General features: G+C 47.9%; 1 protein-coding gene across 7 annotated transcripts in view; it reads right to left on the bottom strand.

The window, feature by feature from the left end:
• Positions 1-23,817, bottom strand: part of PFKFB4 (6-phosphofructo-2-kinase/fructose-2,6-biphosphatase 4) — a 43,012-nt gene that overhangs the window by 8,123 nt on the left and 11,072 nt on the right. For 6 of the 7 annotated variants that reach the window (XM_082637227.1, XM_082637231.1, XM_082637232.1 and 3 more), the window contains exons 4-10: positions 17,994-18,060; positions 15,264-15,338; positions 14,846-14,902; positions 14,309-14,430; positions 12,418-12,625; positions 11,707-11,853; positions 1,086-1,190 (exon numbers count right to left, since the gene is read on the bottom strand). In XM_082637227.1, the coding sequence (XP_082493353.1) occupies positions 1,086-1,190; positions 11,707-11,853; positions 12,418-12,625; positions 14,309-14,430; positions 14,846-14,902; positions 15,264-15,338; positions 17,994-18,060 (781 nt within the window). The remainder of the gene's footprint in view (positions 1-1,085; positions 1,191-11,706; positions 11,854-12,417; positions 12,626-14,308; positions 14,431-14,845; positions 14,903-15,263; positions 15,339-17,993; positions 18,061-23,817) is intronic. The other variant, XM_082637229.1, reaches the window with a different exon arrangement.

Raw genomic sequence — 23,817 nt, 5'->3', positions numbered from 1 at the left:
TTTGATTGGGAGTAATAACAACATGACTTGTGCCAGCCCCTGGTATTTCTGGGGAAATCCTAGATTGCTCCTTTTGGCAACTAACTTCCCTACCAATTTCCCCCCTCTATTCTCAAGTTTGAGCAGCCAGATGCTTTGTTTCTTTTTACTGTTATCTGGTTTGGTTCTAAATCTGGGCTCTCCCTCACAGTATGATGTGGGGAAATATCAATGCTACCCGAAGCTGTCCTACTCCCGAGGACAGCACAGCATAGGCACCTGTGAGCCTGGCATTTGGGCGGGGGGTTTCTACATGTGTACGTGTATGTGTGTATGCAAACCTGTGTGTCTGTGGGAGGTATTTTTATTTGGCCACTGCCCCAGGTCACGTCCTAGAAGTGGGAGATACATGAGTCAAAGGTGACACTGGGGGCTTCCCTGGTGGCACAGTGGTTGAGAGTCCACCTGCCGATGCAGGGGGCACGGGTTCATGCCCCAGTCCGGGAGGATCCCACATGTCATGGAGCGGCTGGGCCTGTGAGCCATGGCCGCTGAGCCTGCGTGTCCGGAGCCTGTGCTCCACAACAGGAGAGGCCACAACAGTGAGAGGCCCACGTACCGCGGAAAAAAAAAAAAGGTGACACTGTTTCTACCCGGGGCCTGCCTTGAGGCAAGAGCCAGTCTGAGGGGAGGTGACAGTGCAGGTAACTTATGGTAGTCACGACTCACCTGGGGAAAATGAATCCCTAGGTCTGGATTCAGGGCTAGGGGTGGTGTCTGGAGCCGCAGGGAGGTTGGGGTCACCCTATGACACTCCCAGGGATGGGGAAAGTAAAGATGGGAGTGATGGGAAACAGGGCTCCAGTAGGCCTCAGGGTTGGGATTCCTGGGCAGCACTGCTCACCCACCACCCAAGGAGGCGCCTGCAGCCTGGGCCACGGCTGAGAAGTGGTGGAGGTGACACACACCCAGGCTGCCTACCTCTGAGGCCAGGCCCCTCCTGCTGCCCACGGAGCCTCTGCAGAGCCCCTTGGGGCCCTCAGTCACAGGCGGTCCTCCCAGGCAGGCAGCAGGTGGCTGGGACTAAGCCCCCATATCCCACCTACCTCCCCCTTGGGGTACCGGTACCGGTACTTGTCCTGGTCTCGCAGGGCAAATTCCAGTGGATAATGATCCTGAATTTCCTCGTAGGTCATTTCCTCACAGACGCCCTAGGGAGACACTGCAGTCATCACACCACCCACACCAGGCCCAGGGATCAGCCCTGTGTCAGGGGGAGGGCATTTCCTGGACCACAGGGCCTCTCCCAGCTGGGAAGAGCAGGCACCCTGGGAACACTAAGCAGGGGCAGCCTCACATTTGGAAAAAGCTATCACACGTCTTTTCCACCCACCCATCGTCCATCCATTCAGTTTATGCCATAAAAATAAACACAGAAATGTTAACTATGTGTCTTTTCTAATGTGTCTTTTTGTCTTCTGTGTTATGGAAATACTACAGCAGAGTATGGATTATTGTACAGGCTATAAAGTAACATTTCCCTCGTGTCATTCAGGATATATACACACGCACAGCATAGAGTATCGTATACAAATTCCATTTTAAAACAAAACAGAAGAGCCCAGGAAAATGTGTGGACTGACCAGTGTCAGTCCTTCCAAGGCTCAAGCCAAGAACCAGCACACAGGAGGTGCCCAGAGAGGAAGCAATAAAACGCCCGTAATAAAAAGCTGCTGGTCTATTTACAATACCCCGGTCATGGAAGCACCGAAATGCCCATCGACAGACGAATGGATAAAGAAGATGTGGTACATATATATACAATGGAATATTACTCAGCCATAAAAAGGAATGAAATTGGGTCATTTGTAGAGACGTGGATGGACCTAGAGACTGTCATACAGAGTGAAGTAAGTCAGAAAGAGAAAAACAAATATCGTATATTAACGCATATATGTGGAACCTAGAAAATGGTACAGATGAACCGGTTTGCAGGGCAGAAATTGAGACACAGATGTAGAGAACAAACATATGGACACCAAGGGGGGAAAGCAGCGGGGTGGTGGTGGTGGTGGTGTGATGAATTGGGTGATTGGGATTGATATGTATACACTGATGTGTATAAAATTGATGACTAATAAGGACCTGCTGTATAAAAAAATAAATAAAATAAATTCAAAAAAAAGATGTGAGAAACTATAAAGTGGGGGTCGGGAGAAGAAACTGTGACACTACAATTCATAACACACACAATAAACAAATTATTCTGAAAAATAAAAAATAAAATAAAATAAAAAATAAAAAGCTGCTGGTTTCTACCTTTGTCCTCGGGGGTTTTTTCCTAGACAAAGCCTTGGGGGCAAAGTTGTTTATTAAAAAGGAAAGATGATGAGGAAAATGTAAACCTATAAATGCCTATATCAAAAAAAAAGATCTCATATCACTAATCTAATCTTCTACCTTAAGATATTGGAGGGACTTCCCTGGTGGCACAGTGGTTAAGAATCCGCCTGCCAATGTAGGGGACAAGGGTTCAATCCCTGGTCCAGGAAGATCCCACATGCCGCGGAGCAACTAAGCCTGCATGCCAAAACTACTGAGCCCACGTGCCACAACTACTGAAGCCTGTGTGCCTAGAGCCTGCACTCCACAACAAGAGAAGCCACCACAGTGAGAAGCCCACGCACTGCAATGAAGAGTAGCCCCTGCTCACTGCAACTAGAGAAAGCCTGCGCACAGCAACGAAGACCTAATGCAGCCATAAATAAATAAATAAATTTATTTTTTAAAAGAAGTTACTGGAAAAAGAACAAATTAAACCCAAAGCAAGCAGAAGTAAGGAAATAATACAAATTAGAACACAAATTCATTAAATAGAAAAAAGCAACGAAATCAAAAGTTGGTTCTTTGAAAAGATCAACAGAATTCACAAAACTTTTGCTAGAGTGACAGGAAAAAGGAAAGCTCTAATTATTAAACCAGGAGTGAAAGGGGGATATTACTACAAAGCTTACAGAAATAAAAAAGATTATAAGGGAATACTATGCACAGTTATATGCCAACAAATAAGACAACTTAGGTGAAATAGGAAAATTCCTACAAAGACACAAACTACCTGTTGTGAGTTGAATACTTCCCCCCAAAAGATACGCTGAAGTCCTAACCCCTGGGAACTGTGAATGTGACCTTATGTGGAAATAGTCTTTGCAGATATAATCAAGTAGATGAGGTCCAATGACTGATGCCCTTTTAAGAAGGCCATGTAAAGACATAGAGAGACACACACAGGGAGGAAGCCCATGTAATGAGGGAGACAGGGATTGCAGTGATGCACCTATAAGCCAAGGAATGTTGGCAGCCACCAGGAACCTGCTAAAAATATGGGCATTAAAAGGGATTGGGGGCAGGGGCTTCCCTGGTGGCGCAGGGGTTGAGAGTCCTCCTGCCAATGCAGGGGACACGGGTTCGAGCCCTCTCCGGGAGGATCCCACATGCCGTGGAGCAGCTAAGCCCGTGCGCCGCAACTACTGAGCCTGCACTCTGGAGTCCAAGAGCCACAACTACTGAGCCCACGTGCCACAACTGCTGAGCCCGTGTGCCTGGAGCCTGTGCTCCGCAATGGGAGCGGCCACTGCAGTGAGATGACCACGCGCTGCAACGAAGAGTGGCCCCCACTCTCCGCAACTAGAGAAAGCCTGTGCGCAGCAACACAGCCAAAATATAAATAAATAAATTTATAAAATAAAAGTGATTGGAGGGGACTTCCCTGGTGGCACAGTGGTTAGGAATCCACATGCCAATGCAGGGGACACGGGTTCAAGCCCTGGTCCAGGAAGATCTCACATGCCACAGAGCAACTAAGCCCGTGTGCCACGGCTACTGAAGCCCACATGTGCCTAGAGCCCATGCTCCGCCACAAGAGAAGCCACCACAATGAGAACGCCACACACCACAATGAGGAGTAGCTCCCGCTTGTCGCAACTAGAGAAAAGCCTGTGCGCAGCAACGAAGACCCAACGCAGCCAAAAATAAATAAATTAATTAAAAACAAAAAAGATTAGGGAGATTCCCTGGCGGTCCAGTGGTTAGAACCCCATGCTTTCACTGCTGAGAGCCCGGGTTCAATCCCTGGTCGGGGAACTAAGATTCCACAAGCCACAGTGTGGCCAAAAAAAAAGTGATTAGGGTGATGGCTCAAAAGGAAGTGAAGGACAGTAGAGAAAGCCTCTCTTGCCTTAGAGAATACGTATATTATCATGAACAGAATGTTGCTAGAAATATGAATGTTTAGGGACTCCTCTGGAGGTCCAGTGGTTAGGACTCCGTGCTTTCACTGCTGTGGCCCCAGGTTCAATCCTCGGTCAGGGAACTAAGATCACGCAAACTGTGTGGTGCAGCCAAAAAAAAAAGAGAGAGAGAGAGAAAAGGCAATCTTTATCATAAAGCAGCAGAGAACTTGGCTGAACTGTGTTCTAGTGTGGGCAGCTATAACAAAAAAGGCAGATAGGGGCTTCCCTGGTGGCACAGTGGTTGAGAGTCCGCCTGCCGATGCAGGGGATACGGGTTCGTGCCCCGGTCTGGGAAGATCCCACATGCCGTGGAGTGGCTGGGCCCGTGAGCCATGGCCGCTGAGCCTGCGCGTCTGGAGCCTGTGCTCCACAACGGGAGAGGCCACAACAGTGAGAGGCCTGCGTACCCGCAAAAAAAAAAAAAAAAAAAAGCAGATAATGACAAGTGATAAGGAGGATGCAGAGAAATCAGAACCCTCATACACTGCTGGTGGGAATGTAAAATGGTGCGGCCACTTTGGAAAACAGCCTGGCAGTTTCTAACAAGCTTAAACGGAGATAACATGGGGGACTCCCTAGCGTCCCAGTGGTTGGGACTCTGTGCTTTCACTGCCAAGGGCCTGGGTTCAATCCCTGGTCAGGGAGCTAAGATCCCACAGGTCACACAGCACAGCCAAAATAAAAAAATAAAACAAACAAAAAGACGTAGAGTTAACATATGACCTAGCAATTCCACTCCTGGCTATGTACCCAAAAGAAATGAAAACATGTCCACACAAAAACTTGTACGTTCAGAGCAACATCATTCCTAAGGCCAAAAAATGGCAACTACCCAAATGCCCATCGACTGGTGAATGGATAAATAACATGTGGTATATCCATACAATGGGATATTATTCGGCAATATACAGGAACAAAATACTGATACATTCTACCACAGGAGGAATGAAATGTCCAGAATAGGCCAATCTATAGAGACAGAAAACAGATTGGTGGTAGCCTAGGGCTGGGGGGAAGGACTGGAAGGAAATGGGGGTATGGGTACAGGGTTGCTTTTTGGAACAACAAAAATGTTCTAAAGTTGATTGTGGTGATGGTTGCATAACTCTGTGAATATACTAAAAACGATTGAATTGTACAATCTAAATAGGTGAACTGTATCATATGTGAATCATACCTCAATACCTCGATAAAGCTGTTGTTTTTAAAAAAGGAAAAATAAGACAGTAAATTGTGGATTGGGCTAAGAAAAAAATCACAACGTTAAAATAGAAGACTAGCCCAAGGCTGTTTACCAGAACAGAGGAAAGAACAAAGATAAACATGGAAAGATGACTAACAGATCATAGATACTAGAATAGTTTCTAAACTAAAGATAAAGAAGGGAATCCAGTGTATCTAGGAAAATAATCAGATTAACCTCAAAGAAAAAAAAGATCCAGCTGCCAAGGCTTCTCTGAGAAACCAAATGCAACAGCCATATCCATGCCCTTGGAAGGCAGACACCAGACCCCTAACCTGCGTCAGGGAGCTGCTATTTGCACGAGAAAGAACTCAGGGCTGGAAACCTCCTGTAACTCCCACCAGCCACAGCTGATGAAAGCCCACAAAATGGGTTAAATGAGCTATAAAATGGGTCACAGAAATTGCTTACTCTTTTGAAAGAGTTCGTCAATTCTAAAGAAGAGCTACAACAGATAAAAAAAAAAAAACATGATGCTATACTCTGCCCAATTACAGTAAAAAAAAAAAAAAGGGCAGAAAGGAAACAAATGGAAATAACACATCCTCATAATTCCCAACAGAGTCAAGAATTATTTTCCTGTTACTAATTTTGATAAGTATATTTTAGTTATTCCTTTATTTACAAGCATTCTGCTTAAGAATGTTTTTGAAAAGCTGTAAGGTAATGACTACTGGAATAAAAACACTGCTTGCCTTCCAAATCACAGAAAAGATGATGTTTATACAGAAAAAAAAAAAATGAGATGAAGAGAAATCTGCAAGGTACTGGGGAAAAAAAAGGACAAAGATAGCGATTGTAATAATAAATATGAATGGGTTTAGATTCCTAAATGAAAAAAGCTCTCAGGCCAAAAAATAAACCAAAGATATGTTCCTTTCATCTAAAGAAATGACAGAAAAAGATTAAAAATAAAAGGGAGTAGGTATGGGCTTCCCTGGTGGCGCAGTGGTTGAGAGTCCGCCTGCCGATGCAGGGGACACAGGTTCGTGCCCCGGTCTGGGAAGATCCCACATGCTGCGGAGCGGCTGGGCCCGTGAGCCATGGCCGCTGAGCCTGCGAGTCCGGAGCTTGTGCTCCGCAATGGGAGAGGCCACAACAGTGAGAGGCCCGCATATCACAAAAAAAAAAAAAAAAAAAAAAAAAAAAAGGGAGTAGGCATAATAAAAAAAATGGACAAAAAGCAAGGATGGCAAATTAAAACCAAAGTGAGATACCACCTCACACTCATTAGAATGGCTACTGTAAAAAAAAAAAAAAAAAACAGAAAAATAACAAGTGTTGGCACAGATGTGGAGAAATCAGAACACTCGTGCACTGTTGGTAGGAAAGTATAATGGTGCAGTTGCTATGGAAAAAAGTATAGTGGTTCCTCAAAAAAATAAAAATAGAATTACCATATGATCCAACAATTCCACTTCTACATATGTACCAAAAAGAAATGAAAGCAGTGTTTCAAAGAGATATTTATATACCCATGTTCATAGCAGCCCGATGCACAATAGCTAAAAGGTGGAAGCAACCCAAATGTCCATAGATAAATGAATGGATAAGCAAAATGTGGTATATACATACAATGGAACTATATTCAAGCTTAAAAATGTGATTCTGACATACGCTACAACATGGATGGACCTTGAGGACATTATGATAAGTGAAATAAACCAGTCACAAAAAGACAAATACTATATGATTCCACTTATGTGACATACTTAGAGACAGAAAAATCATACAGACAGAATCAAAGAGACAGAAAGTAAAATGGTAGTTGTCAGAGGCTGGGTGGGAAGGAGAAATGGGGGTTACTGTTTAATGGGTATAGAGTTTCCATTTTATAAGGGGAAAAGAGTTCTGGAGATGGGGACTTCCCTGGTGGTCCAGTGGGTAAGACTCCGCACTCCCAATGCAGGGGGCCCAGGTTCAATCCCTGGTCAGGGAACTAGATCCCGCATGCATGATGTAATGAAGATCCCACGTGCCACAACTAAGACCCCACACAGCCAAAAATAAAGTAAGTAAATAAATAAATCCGCATGCCACAACTAAGAGTGTGCATGCCGCAACTAAAGATCCTGCATGCCGCAACAAAGATCCCACATGCCGCAACTAAGACCCGGTGCAACCTAAATAAATAAATCAATATTTAAAAAGTAAATAAATTTATTAACATGGTTACAAAAATAAAACTATTTAAAAAAAAGAGTTCTGGAGATGGATGGTGGTGATGACTGTACATTATGAATGTATTTAATACCACTGAACTGTGCACGTAAAAATTGTTGTTAAGATGATAAGTATTATGTTATGTGCATTTTGCCAAAAAAAAATTGGAAAAAGAAAACCAGGGATGATAATATTCAAATTAGTCAAAGTATAAATCCATGCAAAAAGTGTTTTATATTGAAACAGGAACCTTCCAAAATGAAGGCTGAGCCACAGTGGAGTAACTGGTACCAGATTTGCTCTCAGCCCAACACAAACAATTAAAAAAAACTGGACAAAATGTATGCAACAATTGTTTGTAGACACTAGACAACAGGCAGAGCAGGGCTGTGATCCTCCAGAAGGGACACAAGGAGCCTACGACTGCAGCAATTTACTGCAGGCACTTCCTGGACTACAGAGCATCACAAGAAAAGAAGAAGACACAAAAAAGAACAAAACTGAACCCCTAGAGCTTAAAAACGTAACGCCTGAAATATAAAGTTCACTGGATGCTGGATGAGTTTAACAAAAACAGCAGTAAAGATAAGTGAGCTTGAAGATATAGCAACAGAAACTATCCAAACAGAAACTTGGAAAGAACAAAAGACTGAGAAACAATGAACAGAAGCTCAGTGACCTGTGGGATTATCCCATAGGTTCTATATACTATACCAAATGGTCTAACATACAAGAAGTTGGAGTCCAGGGTAGGAGACAGGGTAGCAGAAAATATATTTAAAGAAATGATATCTTAAATTTTTTTTCAAACTCATATTTAGAAATCCAGAAATCCAAGAATCTCAATGAACTCCAGGCAGGATAAACATAAAGTAAAACATACCAAAGCACATCATAATCCAATTGCTTAAAATCAATAATAAAGAGAAAATAAGAGTAAAAGAAGATACATTATATACAAAACGAAGATAAGAATGGCAGAAAACTTCTTGCTAGAAAACAGTGTGACCCAGAAGACAATAGAGGTGGTCCAATGGTGGTCCAGTGGTTAAGAATCTGCCTTCCAATGCAGGGGACAAGGGTTTGATCCCTTGTTGGGGAACGAAGATCCCACATGCCACGGGGCGACTAAGCCCATGCACCACAACTAGAGAGAAGCCCACACACCACAACTACTGAGCCCGTGCCCCCTAGAGCCCACACGCCACAACTAGAGAAGCCCGCACGCTGAAAAGAGAAGCCCACACGCCGAAACTAGAGAAGAGCCTGCATGCTGAAACGAAGAGTCTGTGCACCGCAATGAAGACCCAGTGCAGCCAAAAAAAAAAGAAGAAGAAGACAACAATGGAACAGCATCTTTTAAATGCTGAAACAGAAGGAAGTCTGTGCTGTTTCCTCTCATCTGCCCCTCCATATCCTTCTGCTTCTCCACCTGCTCTCTGCCCCAGGAGGTTGACCTTTGTGCATGCACCTACAAGGCTCCCATGGCCACTAATGTCTTGTTGGGCTAGGCCATGGGGAACACTGGCAGGAGGTCACAGGGAGGGAGGAGAGTGAGGCTGAGATGTTTATTCTGACTCCCTCCTGAAGAAGTTGCCTTCAGTGGTCTAGGCCCTCACCCAAGGTTCCATCCCACCAGCTGCCCTTTACTCACTGCTCCCTGTCCCCAGGTTCCTATATCCTCTCTCTCCTCTGCCCAAGGGAAGCAATGGTCCCTGTTGTCATGAGGTCCCTATATCCTGCCCATTATCTTTGAAAAAAGGTCCTTTTATAAATCCTCATTGAATTAACCTAATTGGAGTGGCCATCTGTTTCCTTTTATGTCCCACATATTCCTAAGTCATGAATTTTACTTTATAATAAAACATCAAAATATGTGAAGAAAAAAAGGTAAAATAATGCAAAATTCTTGAAAATGCAAGAAAAATCAACAAAATTATAATTAGAGTGTATTTAACATTCAACTATTGATTTTTGATGATCAAACAAAAAAAAGACAGAAAATTTGAATGGTATAATTAAAGTTGAAATTAATGAGATACACAAACTTTTTCTTTTGAAAATTTTCAAACATATAGAAAAGTACAGGGCTTCCCTTGTGGTGCAGTGGTTGAGAATCCACCAGCCAATGCAGGGGACACAGGTTCGAGCCCTGGTCAGGGAAGACCCCACATGCTGCAGAGCAACTAAGCCTGTGCACCACAACTACTGAGCCTGCGCTCTAGAGCCTGCATGCCACAACTACTGAGCCCACACGCTTAGAGCCCATGCTCCACAACAAGAGAAGCCACTGCAATGAGAAGCCCGCACACCGCAATGAAGAGTAACCACCGCTCACCACAACTAGAGAAAGCCTGTATGCAGCAACAAGGACCCAAAGCAGCCAAAAAATAATAATAATTAATAAGTAAATAAATAATAAATAGACTTTCTAAAAAAAAAAAAGAATATACAACAGAAACACAAGGCACTTAAACTGGGAAGGTAACAACTGGATTATCCTTATTTCAGAAGATATGATAGCTCCCTGAGATGAAGCTATGATAATCAACTGAAAAAGTACTAGAGCAAATAAAAGAATGGTCACAGGTTTTCTGTGGACCGGCAATAACCAGACGGGGGACAAGACCTTATTCACAAAGAGGCTTCCTCCATGAGGCCACGTGGCCCAAGCTCCCAAGGGACCCTCTGGAGATGTCCCTGGTTAACAGCCCACTGTCAGCCTTCCTGGCCTGGCTCCCTACATGAATGCTGTGCCTGTGGCCCTTCCCATCTCATAATGCCATGGACGCCCCCTTTCCCTTCCCCAATCTTTTCCAGCGGGGATGGATTCCATGGCATGTGGCTTCATCACCTTCCTCCCTACTCCTCACCTCCTGTGTCCAACCTGATTCCATCTCATCCACAGGGACACAACTGAACAAGCTCGCAAGCTGAATGAGTGTCTACCTTTTCCACAGCTGCATCCATCTGCTGGGGGTGGAGGATCGCCCCCAGAACACAGACAAGGGGGCCACAGAAGACTCCTGGTTTCCAGACAAGCCAACTCTTCCCCTTTGCTAACGCCCACTGGAAACTCCTCCTTCCTTTCACTCTTGAGTGAAACCTCCATGAAGTTCTGAGACACAGTACTCTATAGCCACCTGCACCCCTCTCCTCTCCTAATACCTTGGAATCTGGGCCTCCGCCACCACTCAGGGCCTCCTGTAGTCTCATTCTCTCCCTTTCTTCCAGCCCCTCACCATCAGCTTACACATGGCCAAGTCTCCCTTGACTCTGAGTCCGTTGCCCCCCACTCACTTCCCCACCCATTCCCATTGGGCACCAAACCAGTAGGCTCATGCCAAGAATCCCAGTGCTCCAGGGCTTCCCTGGTGGCACAGTGGTTGAGAGTCCGCCTGCCGATACAGGGGACATGGGTTCGTGCCCCGGTCTGGGAGGATCCCACATGCCACGGAGCGGCTGGGCCCGTGAGCCATGGCCGCTGAGCCTGCGCGTCCGGAGCCTGTGCTCCGCAACGGGAGAGGCCACAACAGTGAGAGGGCCACGTACCGCAAAAAAAAAAAAAAAGCATGACAAGCCAGCTGGTAGGCAAAATGGCTGAAGAGGGTCAAAAGGTATAAACTTCCAGTTATAAGACAAATAAGCCCTGGGAATGTAATGTACAGCATGGTGATTATAATTAACAATATGTATCATATATTTGAAAATTGCTAAGAGAGTATGTCTTGAAAGTTCTCATCACAAGAAGAATAAAATTTGTAACTATGTGGTGATGGATGTTAACTAAACTTATTGTGATAATTATTTCACAATACATACATACATCAAATAATCACCTTGTACACCTAGATAGTTACATACAAAAGAAGGGAAGGAGGGAGGCAGGGAAGGAGGGAGGGATGAATCAGAACCCTAAACAATAATGAAATGTTAAAGAAAAAGCTCTCCCTGACCCCCTTCAACACTGTCACCCTGGGTGAGCACAGCTGTGCCCAGAGCTGGGCAGGGGAGGGAAGAGATGGTGATTACCGCATCAATCTCGTTGAGAACTTTCCACTGCTCATAAGGCACACCCAGGGCCTCAGCCGTCTGGATTGTCCTCTTCATCTGGCTTGTCCAAACCTTTAGGTCCTTGATGTTCTGATCCCTGATGAACTGGGCCAGACTCCTGGCAAACTGAAACACATCACAAGCAAATTCAGATGCACAGGTCCTGGGCTGTCCTCAAAGGGTCCACGGGGCCCAGCCTTAGAGAAAACAGCTTTGGTAAAAAACACGAACTAACTCTCGATGACACCAACACCCACACCCACAAGTGCTGTCCTTGTGCATTCTTCCGAGACGCTCAGTGTAGTTCCAGCTGTGGCTCATCAGGTCCCCTGCCAGTGCTCACCCCCCGACCATGTGCCCTAGGCTGTATGACCTTCCCACTGAGGTTTCAGTATCTCCCCTGGACTGTGGCACAGCATCAGCTGCACTGCAGGGACTCAGCTCACTCCCAGAATGGCATGCCTCTCCAGGGAAAGGGAATCAGCTGGTGAGAGCTCGCGTGCAAGCCAGAGATCCAGGCATCTGCTTGGTGACCTTCCCTATATAATGGGAACATTCCAGACTGAATGACGTCATCCACCTGGACTGCATGTTAGCTGGAGTCCAGCACCAGCACACGCATATGCACACAAAAATAAACACACGCGCGCGCGCGCACACACACACACACACACACACACACACACTGACCTCCCTGCCCCGGGCGGACAGTCCTGGGTCCCCGCCAATCCGGCCCTTGAGGTTGAGCTCGCTTTCCCCGTGCCGGCAGAGGTAGATAGAGCGGGGCGTCACGTGGATGTTCATGAGGTAATACACAATGCGGCTCTGGATGTGGTCAGCCACGCGGTTCACAATGTAGCTCTGCCCCACGTCCATGATCTTGATGTAGGACAGATCCCTTTCCAGAGAAGGTAGAGAGAAGCCTGTGAGTGTGACCGGGGTCCTTGAGGCCACGCCCTGCCAGCTCCAGGAACCATCCTCAGAGCCTTGCATCTCTGACCCCACCAGGCTTGAGACCACAACACACAGGACTGCCAGCTGGTACGCGAGTGATGGGGGTGAGGTGGGAGCAACACGACACGCATGACATACAGACAAACCCCGTGAGAGGTGCTCCACACTCATCATGCTCCCAAAAGGTGACATTCAAAGCGAGGGGTCAGTCCTACCACATCGGGACCTTCATCGCTGCTCTATGTCCCCCGGGCCCCTCTTTCCTACCTATGAGCTCTCAACGTACTATCTGTAAGGTGAACAAGAGATAGTTTTTTCCAGGATTGACCTGGAAGTAGTTGGCAAACGCGCTTCCCCTCCAGTCTTCCTGGTCAGCCATCCATGGGCCTGGCCTTTCCTTCCCCCAGCGAACCCTCCCCCAAGAACCCAGCCTGGGTCATGCGTGTGTGCCGAGTGGTTGCCATGTCCCACACCAGGCAGCAGGTGGACGAGACAAAAGCAAAGGAGGATGGTGCTGGTGGCAGCGGCCAATAAGCCCAGCTCTGCCGCCTTCCCTGCTTTGGACCAGTGCAGCCCTGCAGCGTGGAGAACAGAGCCACAAGGAGCGATGCCATGCTGGGGGGAGACCAGGAGAACCACAGAGGCCGGGGCAGCAGCACCGGATCAGCGCCAGCCTCGCTGAGGGGACTCAGTCCAGGGACTGTCCCTCAAACATCCCAGAAAACATCCCCCCAGCAGTCACTTGACTTCTTTCATTTGTAACTATATATTCATACGTAATTATAAACAACCCAAGTACAAGTTCATATTCCACCCTTTTCACTTAATGCTACACAACATACACTTTCCCATGTCTCTTCAGCATGATTTATAAGGACTGTGTAATACTTTATTCAGTTATTAAAGTTAACTTAATTACTTAAGTGTTATTCACTTAACCACTGCCCCCACTTCTGCTATAATACAGGAGTTGGCAAACTATGGCCAGCAAGTCAAACTCAGCCTGGTTTTGTAAATACAGTTTTATGGGAACACAGTCATGCCCATTTATTTACGTATCATCTATGTCCCTTTAGTACTAAACGGCAGAGTTAACTAGCTGCAACAGAGACTGTATGCCCCCAAAGCCTAAAATATCTACCACCTGAGCCTTTACGGAAAGAGCTTGCCGGTGGCTGGCTGCTGTCCCCACCCAGCACTCAGTGCCACAGATCCCTGTTCCAGAGGGAGGCCCGCAGGGCTCACAAGCACTGGTTACTGCTAGCTGTTCGTAGGCAGGGTTTGGGCACCCCTTCCCCTTCTCAAAATACAGACCACCCACTGAAAGAAGAGCGTGTACTGTTTGCAAAAGCCTTGTGGGAAGACCCTCTAAATAGAAAACAGGCTTGATTTTCTGATGGAATAGCAGAAAACTGTGACTCACAGAGCTCCAGATAAAGCAGCTACGGTTCTGCAAGTCACCCCTGGGCCATGATTTCCACCCCAAGGAAAGAAACAAAACAGGACAGATCATCTCTGCCCGCGGAGGTGGTCCCTCAGCCACCACGTTGAGGGGCCACAGGAGGCAGCCGAGTGGACCCCACCTACCACCCACCGCAGGCGAGGACACAGTGCTGCTCTGCCTCACCTGTCCAGGTCCTCGTCCAGCGACTCATATGAATTCTCATAGCACTCGATGCGCCTCATGAAGTCCTCCGTGGCCTCATCGCTATCGTGGTTGACATAGTCAGGGCTGCCCAGTTTCACTTGCTGCCGGGGTCAGGCACAGAGCAAGGACACATCAGGGCCGGAGGCCAAGCAGGTCGGAGACCAAGGAGGATGCTGGGTTGGGGGGAGGCTGGGAAGGAGGACTGGCCTCCCAGGGGGACTGGTCCCATTAGGAAGAGTCCAGTGGCTCCCTGGTCCCAGCTCCCATACCAGTGCTAAGAGAGTATTACTGGCAATCCTGTGATCGCAGTCCCTCATCTTTGGGGGATGAGGGACTGCAATCGGGTGGGCAGTCCCCACCCGACCCAGAGATCTACCGCCTTCCCCCCTACCCACAATGTTCAAGAAGACCAAGTTAAGGTCGGCCCAGGCACCAGCCTAACCTGGAGATGGACCTCACTGTCACAGGCCATCTTGGCTGTATTACTGCTCCCACAAGGTCAGATGCACCACTCACCACGATGTTGGCAGCTATGACCTCAGGATCCACACAGATGGACTCAACAAAAAAGGTCTGCATCAAAGACCAGGGTGGGCAGGAGGGAAGGAACCAGAGACACATTTAGGGCCCTGAGCCTGGCTCCCCGAAGCTCCCTACCCACTGAGGGCCATGCTGCCCAGAGGCCCTTCTTCAAGGGGTGGGGTCAGGTCAAGGAGCACAGAACCAAAGCAGGTGCTGCCCTATGAAGGACTCTCCCACCAAGACCCCCACTTCCTCAGAAAGATAACTCCAGGTGGAGAGAAAATCAGTATCCCAAATCCACTCAGGAGCCCACCTGCCTGATGCCAGTGGGCCTCAGGAGGCCGAGAAAGTGGCCCCAGAGGGCCCGAACGTGCCACAGCCCAACCAAGGAGGTAAGCCAAGGAGGCCTCACCTTGTAGCCATTCTGTTCCCCAAAATTAAAGATGGTCGCTCTCCGTTCTCGGGTGGTATTTGTTGCATCAAACACCTAGGACCAAAATGGGGTTAACTCAGCCTCTGGCCCTGGAGAAGGTGGGAGGCCACCTGACAGCTGTAGCACAGGGACTGGATTTCTCATCAGGACCAGTTGCCGTTCGGCCATCCGCCTGGCCAGTCTCCTTCAGACCTGCAGTGGCTGGGCTGGTCCTCCCCTTCCTTGGGGAGCACCCCAAGGAAGCTGGAAGCAGGGCAGCAGGCACTCACTCACAAGACTTCCAGTGAAACTAGTTAAACTTGGAGAACTAAACCCATGTTTACTTCCACTCCATCCTGTCACCCCAGTAAAATGGGAACAGGAGAGGAGAGGAGATGGGAAATGTCAACACAGTTTTTTAAGATAGACATATGGTAACTGGCTCAGAGAGACAGAGAAAACCAAACACAAACCTATACCAACCAGAGCACACCTGCTTGTGCAGAACCACGGTAGTCAGGAACAGGGCACAGGCATCTCTGAAAAAAGGGACAAGTGTGCAGAAGAAACCAGAGGACTGGCTGGCAGTGCAAGTGGAGCCCCAGGCCCCCTCCTTGCCTTCTCCAGGCAGGCTGTGACCTGCCCCTGGGGCCTGGTCAGCACTCAGGTGCAGCCCACCCAAGCAGCTTTTATAGCGTAACTTTTTACAAAGGGCATTTGACCAGGGCTCACTGGATGCTCCAGCAAAACCTCTAACATGAAAAACAAAGACTAAATCAAACAGAATAAAAGGAACTTCAAGAAATGAGGACAGGGAGGGACTTCCCTGGTGGCGCAGTGGTTAAGAATCCACCTGCCAATGCAGGGGACTCGGGTTCGATCCCTGGTCCGGGAAGATTCCACATGCCGCGGAGCAACTAAGCCTGTGCGCCACAACTACTGAGCCTGCGCTCTAGACCCTGCGAGCCACAACTACTGAGCCTGCGCTCTAGACCCTGTGAGCCACAACTACTGAAGCCTGTGCGCTTAGAGCCCGTGTTCCACAACAAGAGAAGCCACCACAATGAGAAGCATGCGCACCAAAATGAAGAGTAGCCCCCGTTCACCACAACTAGAGAAAGCCCGTGTGCAGCAACGAAGACCCAACGCAGCCAAAAATAAATAATAAATAAATAAATTCATTAAAAAAAAAAAAAAAGAAGATGGGAGGGGAGTGGGGACTCAGTTGTGAGAAAGCAGCGGGGGTGGTTTAACAAAGTAAAATACATAGGGCTTCCCTGGTGGCACAGTGGTTGAGAGTCCGCCTGCCGATGCAGGGGACATGGGTTCGTGCCCCGGTCCGGGAAGATCCCACATGCCACGGAGCGGCTGGGCCCGTGAGCCATGGCCGCTGAGCCTGCGCGTCCGGAGCCTGTACTCCGCAACAGGAGAGGCCACAACAGTGAGAGGCCCGCGTACCGCAAAAAAAAAAAAAAATATATATATATATATATATGACATTTCTCTGAGCTGCTGGAGAAGAGTTTCCTGATGGAAAGGGTCCCCCAAAGGACCCAGCATTGTGGAGAAGACTCACCATAAAGCACATCACCTTGAAGACCCTAAAAGCTTCCCCAGAGGAAGGGGCATGAGAAGCCCCCCGTTTCCTCTAGGAAATAAAACTTTTCTTTTTTTTTTTTTTAACTTCTTTTTGGCCGCAACGTGCTGCTTGTGGGATCTTAGTTCCCTGACCAGGGATTGAACTTAGGCCCTCAGCAGAAAGAGCATGGAGTCCTAACCACTGGACTGCCAGGGAATTCCCTAGGGATAAAAAACTTTTAAGGAGGATCAGCAAATCAGAATGACATCAGACTTTCCCACAGCCACTCTAGAAGCCATAATACAATGGAGCAATGTCATGAAAATTCTAAAGGAAACGTTCTTCCCACCCATCCATCAAATGTGAGGATAAAGAAAAGACATTTCTAGACACGCAAGGTCTCACAAAATTTACTTACCAAGTACCTTTCTCAGAAAGCTATTAGAGGATGTGCTCCAACAAAACAAGTCAGTAAAGCAAGGAAAAGCAAGACATGGGATCAAAGAGCAGGACATTCAACTCAGGAGGGAAGAGAAGGAAATTCCCAGGGTGACAGCTGTGCCACAGACAGACCTAGAGGGTAACTGATCTAGGTGGGGCTGGGGGACAGAGCTCCAGGATGCATGCCTTCAAGAGGAAAAAGGAAGGAAAAAAATAGCCCGTGTTTGACTACGTAGGGTTGGGGTAGGGTCCTTTCCTGCAGACACCCTTGCTCAGCCTTGTCCCACCTGTCCATCTGACTGGAGGGGCCAACACAGAGGGGGAATTCCCTTACCCAGCATTCAAGTGATTCCTGAATAGCCACCAAACGTTGGGCTGGATGCTCTCCACACCAGGAGAAATCACATTTGCTAAAGACTTAGGTAACATGACACCTCTAACTTGTGGAGTGGCCAAGAATGTGAGTATTCAGAGGGAAGTCCTGCAGGGTCAAACACAACCACAAGCCCAGAGGGAAATTTCTGGCCCACATCTCGGCCTCTGGCTTCTTCCAGCACAGCAGCTGCAGACTTCTTCCCAGGGGCTGCATCCAGGGGTATCTAGGGCCACATACACCCTGCCTTCCCCTCCAGATGCCTGATAAGTAAAGGGGTAGACGTATGTGGGCTCCCACATGCCACTCCCAGATACCACCAGGGTGTTATACTCACCGCCACATGCCCCCCCTCCTCACTAAGGAACCGCCGGACGTCTCGGAGGGCTGCCAGGGCACACTGCCTTCAGAAAAGAAAACACAGGTCAGCCAAGCACCTGACTGGTTGCTGCAGGGCAGTAGTTCAGGGATATATCCTATGCCAGATAGGAGACGGGGCAGCCCCCGGGGCCCCTTCTCTCTTCTCAAGGTTTCTCTTTCCTTGGGAAGATTTTCAGTGTTTGGTAATCCTGCTCCTATAGGTGGAAGGTTATGTGTTCCTGGCCATCAGGAATACTTTTTTTTTTTTTTAATTGGAGTATAGTTGCTTTACAACATTGTGTTAGTTTATACTGTACAGCAAAGTGAATAATCTATACGTATACATATATCACCTCTTTTTGGATTTCCTTCTCATTTAGGTCACCACAGAGCACTGAGTAGAGTTCCCTGTGCTATACAGTAGGTCCTCATCAGTTATCTATTTTATACATAGTATCAGTAGTGTATATATGTCAATCCCAATATCCCAATTCATCCCACCACCCCCTTTCCCCCTTGGTATACATACAGGAATACTTCTTGAAATACCACTTTTCTGTACTTTCCTTCTTCATCTCGTCATGTACAAATCCAGCCTGCCATTTTGCCATATTCATGATTTCTAAGTGTCATGCATTTCCCCTATCAAAATAAGCACTTTTAAAACCAGACACTCCCTTGTGTGTGTGTTGGGGGCACGGCAGGCAGTGCTGGTGGTGGGACAGGAGAGACAGTACTGCTGGCCCCCAAGGCAGCATTAAGCTTAATGTTCAATTTTCCTTTCTAGAAGGGAGATGTGGGCTAAGAATGCCACCTGGTGTATCAGCAAACAAAGGGTGTTGCAGCCAACAAGCTATCAGTCACTGCAGCCGCCCCCATAGGTGCCCCCTCAGGGGACTCAGAATGGGAAAGAACAGGACATTGGCCCCAGAGAGCTGAGGTACATATCAAAGGAATGATTTCAATGAGCCCACACATGGCACCTACCTTATCTCTGCAGAGCAGTCCCTCAGTTATCTGAGAGGCTGTCTTCTAGGCTTAAGTCCTCAGTTTTGTTCACTGAATAAAACATAAGTCTCAACTTTTAGGCTGTTCATTTCTTTCAGTGGACCAAGAACGCCCTACATGATCCCTTCTGGAGGAGGGTGCCGTGTCTCTGCCTCTCGCACCCGGGTCCACAGGTGCTCTGCAAGGGCAAAACCCTCACCATGACTAACCACTGACTACAGTGTCTGTCCTCAGACATCTCAGCCTTTCTGTTTATTGCTGCAAAATGGACTGCCACATATAAGGATCTTTCTGACTTTATCCATTTCCCCTATAAGGTCCGAAGATAGATAAATCACTTTGACTTTTTATCTATGCAGGGGAGCAGAATTTGCCACCCCAAAATATGTCTCTTTGGCATAAGGATTATTTTAGGCTGATTATCTTTAAGACACTGCAGACACAGGAGCAGCTCTGAAAACATGAGTAGAAGTTACCCTTTTTTGAGAGACATTTACAAGTATACGGGAAATCTCCATTTGTAAGGGGGTCTCCATCGCTGTACCAGGAGGAGGGAGATGACCTTTATCTCTAGAAACTATTATCAATGCTGAAGGCACAGATTGAGTGATTGATTTAGGCCACGCCAGATAGCTTGCAGAATCTTAGTTCCCAGCGATTGAACCCAGGCCCCCGACAGTGGAAGCTCCAAGTCCACAGCCAGGGAATTCCCTGAAGGCATAGATTTAAATCTGCATAACAACCTTACCCTCGTTTACCGAGCTTTTCCGGGTAAATTCTCCTGACTCCTCACCCCCAACATCTTCTTTTCTCTTCAGCTGAAGATGGTATTTAAGGGGAGGGCTTCCCAGGTCTCTCACATGTATGTAGGAGGTATACGTGCTATTAAACTTTTTTTCTGTCCTGTTAATCTGTGTCATGTCAATTTAATTATTAGACCAGTCAAAGAACCTAGAAGGCAAGAAGGGAAAATTTTTCCTCCCAAACACTATTACCTGTACTTTTTTGATGTAAAAGTAAAGTTAGATCTCCCATTTGTTTGATCTTGGGATTTTGTGTGTAAACCCCTAGTGCATCAAAGGACTGTGCCAGGCCAAGCCAGGCCAGTGTGCCCAAGCATGGAAACAGAGGCCGACCAGACTGCTGGGGTCACGAGGAAACTGGGGGCAGAGCTGAGTCCAGGTCACTGGAAGGAGCTCTGCTCTTATGCCTCCTTGTGACCTTTCTGTGCTCTATTAGGCCTTTCAGTTAAGACCCCAAAGTGCTTTCTTCTGCCAAAAAACCTGAATTCTGAGAGTCCAGGAAGCTGGCATTGATAAGGACAGAGTAAAGGGACAAAGTAGGTGACTAGTTAATCCCACTAAGGGCTCAGGGAAGTAAAGGAAAAAGTATGGGAGACCTCTATAAGAAAATGATCACTCAAGAAAGCAGGTTTGCTTAACCACAAAACCAAGCAGGCTTGCTTAACAACAAAACCATGCAACAGAAGCATGAGACATGCCCCCAGACAATAAAACAATGGTGGAATGAAACCCACATCCTGCCCAGTGGTAAGTTAATGATTCCTAGGACATGCTCTTTTGTGCTCACTAAAAACAAAAGTATAAGGAAAGGGTGACATTATACTGAAAGCTGAGCTGATTTACCATATTTTAGTATACATTACCACCTTTTTGCTCATTTCCATTGCGCCATGACAGTCCCAGTTTGACCACTAGGGACAAGAAAACTCCGCCCCCCACCCCCATGTGGAGGAGGAGGAGCTGACGATGGAAGCTTGACGTCTACTCAAGGATGAGGAAGAAGATGGTCTTCTCCCCCTCCTCACTTCTCCTTTGATTATAAAACCGTAGCCTACTAAGTTCTCGGCACGGTGCCCTCCTGCCCACCCACTTGTAAACCTCACAAGTGTCCTATTCTAATAAATCGCTTATCTATCATTTTGTCTCTCGCTGAATTCTTTCTGCACTGAGACATAAAGAACCAGAGCTTCTCAGAGCCCCCCACATCCCTGAGACACATTTCTACAGTTTCAGCATGGCTGGGGCCATTTCTTGCCACCCACATTTAGAGCCCCATGTTCTGGGCTAAGATCTCTGTGGGCTGCTCTGGCTGAGGCTGCACCAAGTAGGAGGGATCTCAGGGCCAAGGTGGAGATGCTGGGGGAACAGCCTGGGAGCCTGCACACGTGTGGGTGTGAGTGTGGATGGGCACGCACGCACATGCATAGGTGGATATGTGTATGTTTAAGTCTGTGAGTGAGCACCTGTGAGCATTCCTTGGGCCCCTGTGGAAGTGCAGCTGTGCACATACAAGAGGGTGTATGTGGTTTGATAAATACATTTGGTCTTTGTCCTGGGTTCTTGGCAGAGCTCCTAAGACCCTTGGAATTTCTTAAGTGATAGGAGTGATTTTTGTCATTCACGAGGAGCCCCTTCCAATCACACCTGAGTTGATGCTAATGTAGTGACTCAGGCTGGGTCCCCTAGACAGCCTCAGCATGGGGCTGATCAGCAGAAAGTGATGAAAGGGCTGGAACATTCAGCCCTGCCACCATCCTCCAGGAAGGGAGATGGGGGCTGAAGATGAATTGAACGATGAGAGTTGAAGAGCTTCCAGGTTGAAGAGATGAGGTGCTGGGAGGGTGCCAGACCCCAAGACGGCTGGAAGCTCCCCACACTGCCCCCTTCCTTGCCTGTGTACCTCCTCCACTTGGCTGTTCCCGAGTTGTATCCTTTATAATAAACCAGTAAACACAACTCAAGTATGTTCCTGAGCTCTGTGAGCTGGAACAGTAATCTGCTGAAGAGGGGGTTGTGGGAACCCCCAATTTATAGCCAGTTAGAAGTACGGGTGCCCCCCGCCGAGACTTGTGACTGGTGTGTGAAGTGGGGTCAGTCTTGAGGGACTGAGTCCTTAACCTGTGGGAACTGATGCTAACTGCAGGTAGACAGGGTCAGAATTGAATTGAACTGTTGGATACCAGTTGGTGTCAGGAGGATACACACGTGTGTGAACGCCCACGTGTATACATACGGTATGTGTACACACCTTCCTGCGGTATGTGACTGTGTGCACATATATGAGGGTGCCTGGTGTGTATTTACACACATACCCATGTGTACATAAAGAGGGAGCACCTGCACATGTACACATGGCTGTACATGCCCTCTTCTAGATCTTCCACTGTGCCCAGTGTTAGGGACAGACTTCCACATTGTGTAGCTCTAGGAAGCTCAACAATGTGTACGTACCTGGGCCTCTGGGAAATGCAGGCTTCCCTTCCCAGGTTTCCCACTTTTAAAAAGTCTGATCTTTCTATTTTGCCAATTATCTGTGGGACGTTTTGGGCTGGTTAATGGGAAATAGCCCCATAGCCCAGGGGCCAGACCCAGGCTTTGGATACACGAGGGAGACTTTCTAGGAACAGCCAGAGGGTGTGCCTACAGAGAGGCACACGTGAATCTGCCCCCAGCTTCTACTGCTGGGGTCTCTGTTCCAGCTGGGTGACCCTGAACCAGCTTCCTTACCTCTTCTGAGTCTGGGTTTTGCCATGAGAATTAATCCCAATGTTCCTACCTTCAATGGGCAGTCTGAGCAGAATGACCAGTGAGCTCTGGGAATGCTAGCTTCTTTCTTCTCCCCACAAACACTCTGTATTCAGACAGGCCTGGCTTCAAATCAAACTCTGAGGGATCCCAGACAATACCACCACTTCCTGACCTCAGTCTCAGCATCTAGGGGAGTGAGGCACCACAGCCCACTGTAGGGAAGATCAAAGCAGCTAATGAGTGCCCACAGCTTGAGGTTGTTGCAGAATTTGCATTTGATGCAACCTTTGATCTACAAATTGAGTACTTCCGGGATGATGGACAGGACAGTTTTTAGTGGTACATAGGGTTAGATTTAAGTCTGGACTCTGTGAGGTTACTTGGGATCTTGTGTGAGACTGCTGAGTCTCAATTTCCTCATCTTTAAGTTGGTGGGCAGGGGGCGGCAATGGGCATCACACACGCAGCACATAGTAGATTCAAATATCAGTGCCCTCACCTTTTGTCTGGGTCGTTATCACAGAGGGCCCACCCTTGAGTTTTACCCACAATTCACAGTTCGGCCCCAGAGACCTGAATGTCAGACTCCACTTCCCTTCTTGGTGCAGCAGCCCGCCCAGCCCCACTGACCCAACAGCAGAGGCACGGAAGGGCCAAGCCCCACAATGGGGAACTCCTGCCCCCTGGTGGCCAGAGAGGGAGCAGGCCAACCACAGCATAGCATAGCTCCTCAGACCACAGCTGGTGCTCAGTTTTTCTGGAGAAAGCAATCAATTCAAGTCTGAATGGAGAGGGAGAGTGGGTATCATATGCAAATTTCCATCTCGTCGCCCAGCAACACTGAGGCAACTTCAAAGGAAAGCCAAGGCCTACCCGACACATGCCAAGAACATGACAAGCATCCTCCAAATATCAGTAGGAGGCTTATCCTGCGGCAAGGGAGGAAACGCCCCAGTTCTGGGTCTGATCCTTCTGGCTTTTCGAGAAGGTGTCAGGAGGTAATCCCATTCCCACTCTGCCGCACCCCTGAGGCCTGTATCTCTGCTTCACCTAGGGCTCCCCTCCCTATCAGAGCCCATCCCCATGGATGGCCTGGGGTAAATCAGCCAACTGGCCCTGGCTAAGCCTCCACCATCTCCCTGAAGCTCCATGCTCCCCTCCCACAGATATCCCACAGGGCAGGGCAGGGCAAGCCACCAAGGGGCCAAATACCCACTCCCTTTGTCCCCAAACCCAGCACAT

Source organism: Mesoplodon mirus (assembly GCF_964341445.2).
Source record: "Mesoplodon mirus genome assembly, chromosome: 12".
In the NCBI taxonomy this organism is placed as follows: Eukaryota; Metazoa; Chordata; class Mammalia; order Artiodactyla; family Ziphiidae; genus Mesoplodon; species Mesoplodon mirus.
This window is presented reverse-complemented; position numbering and strand designations above follow the sequence as displayed.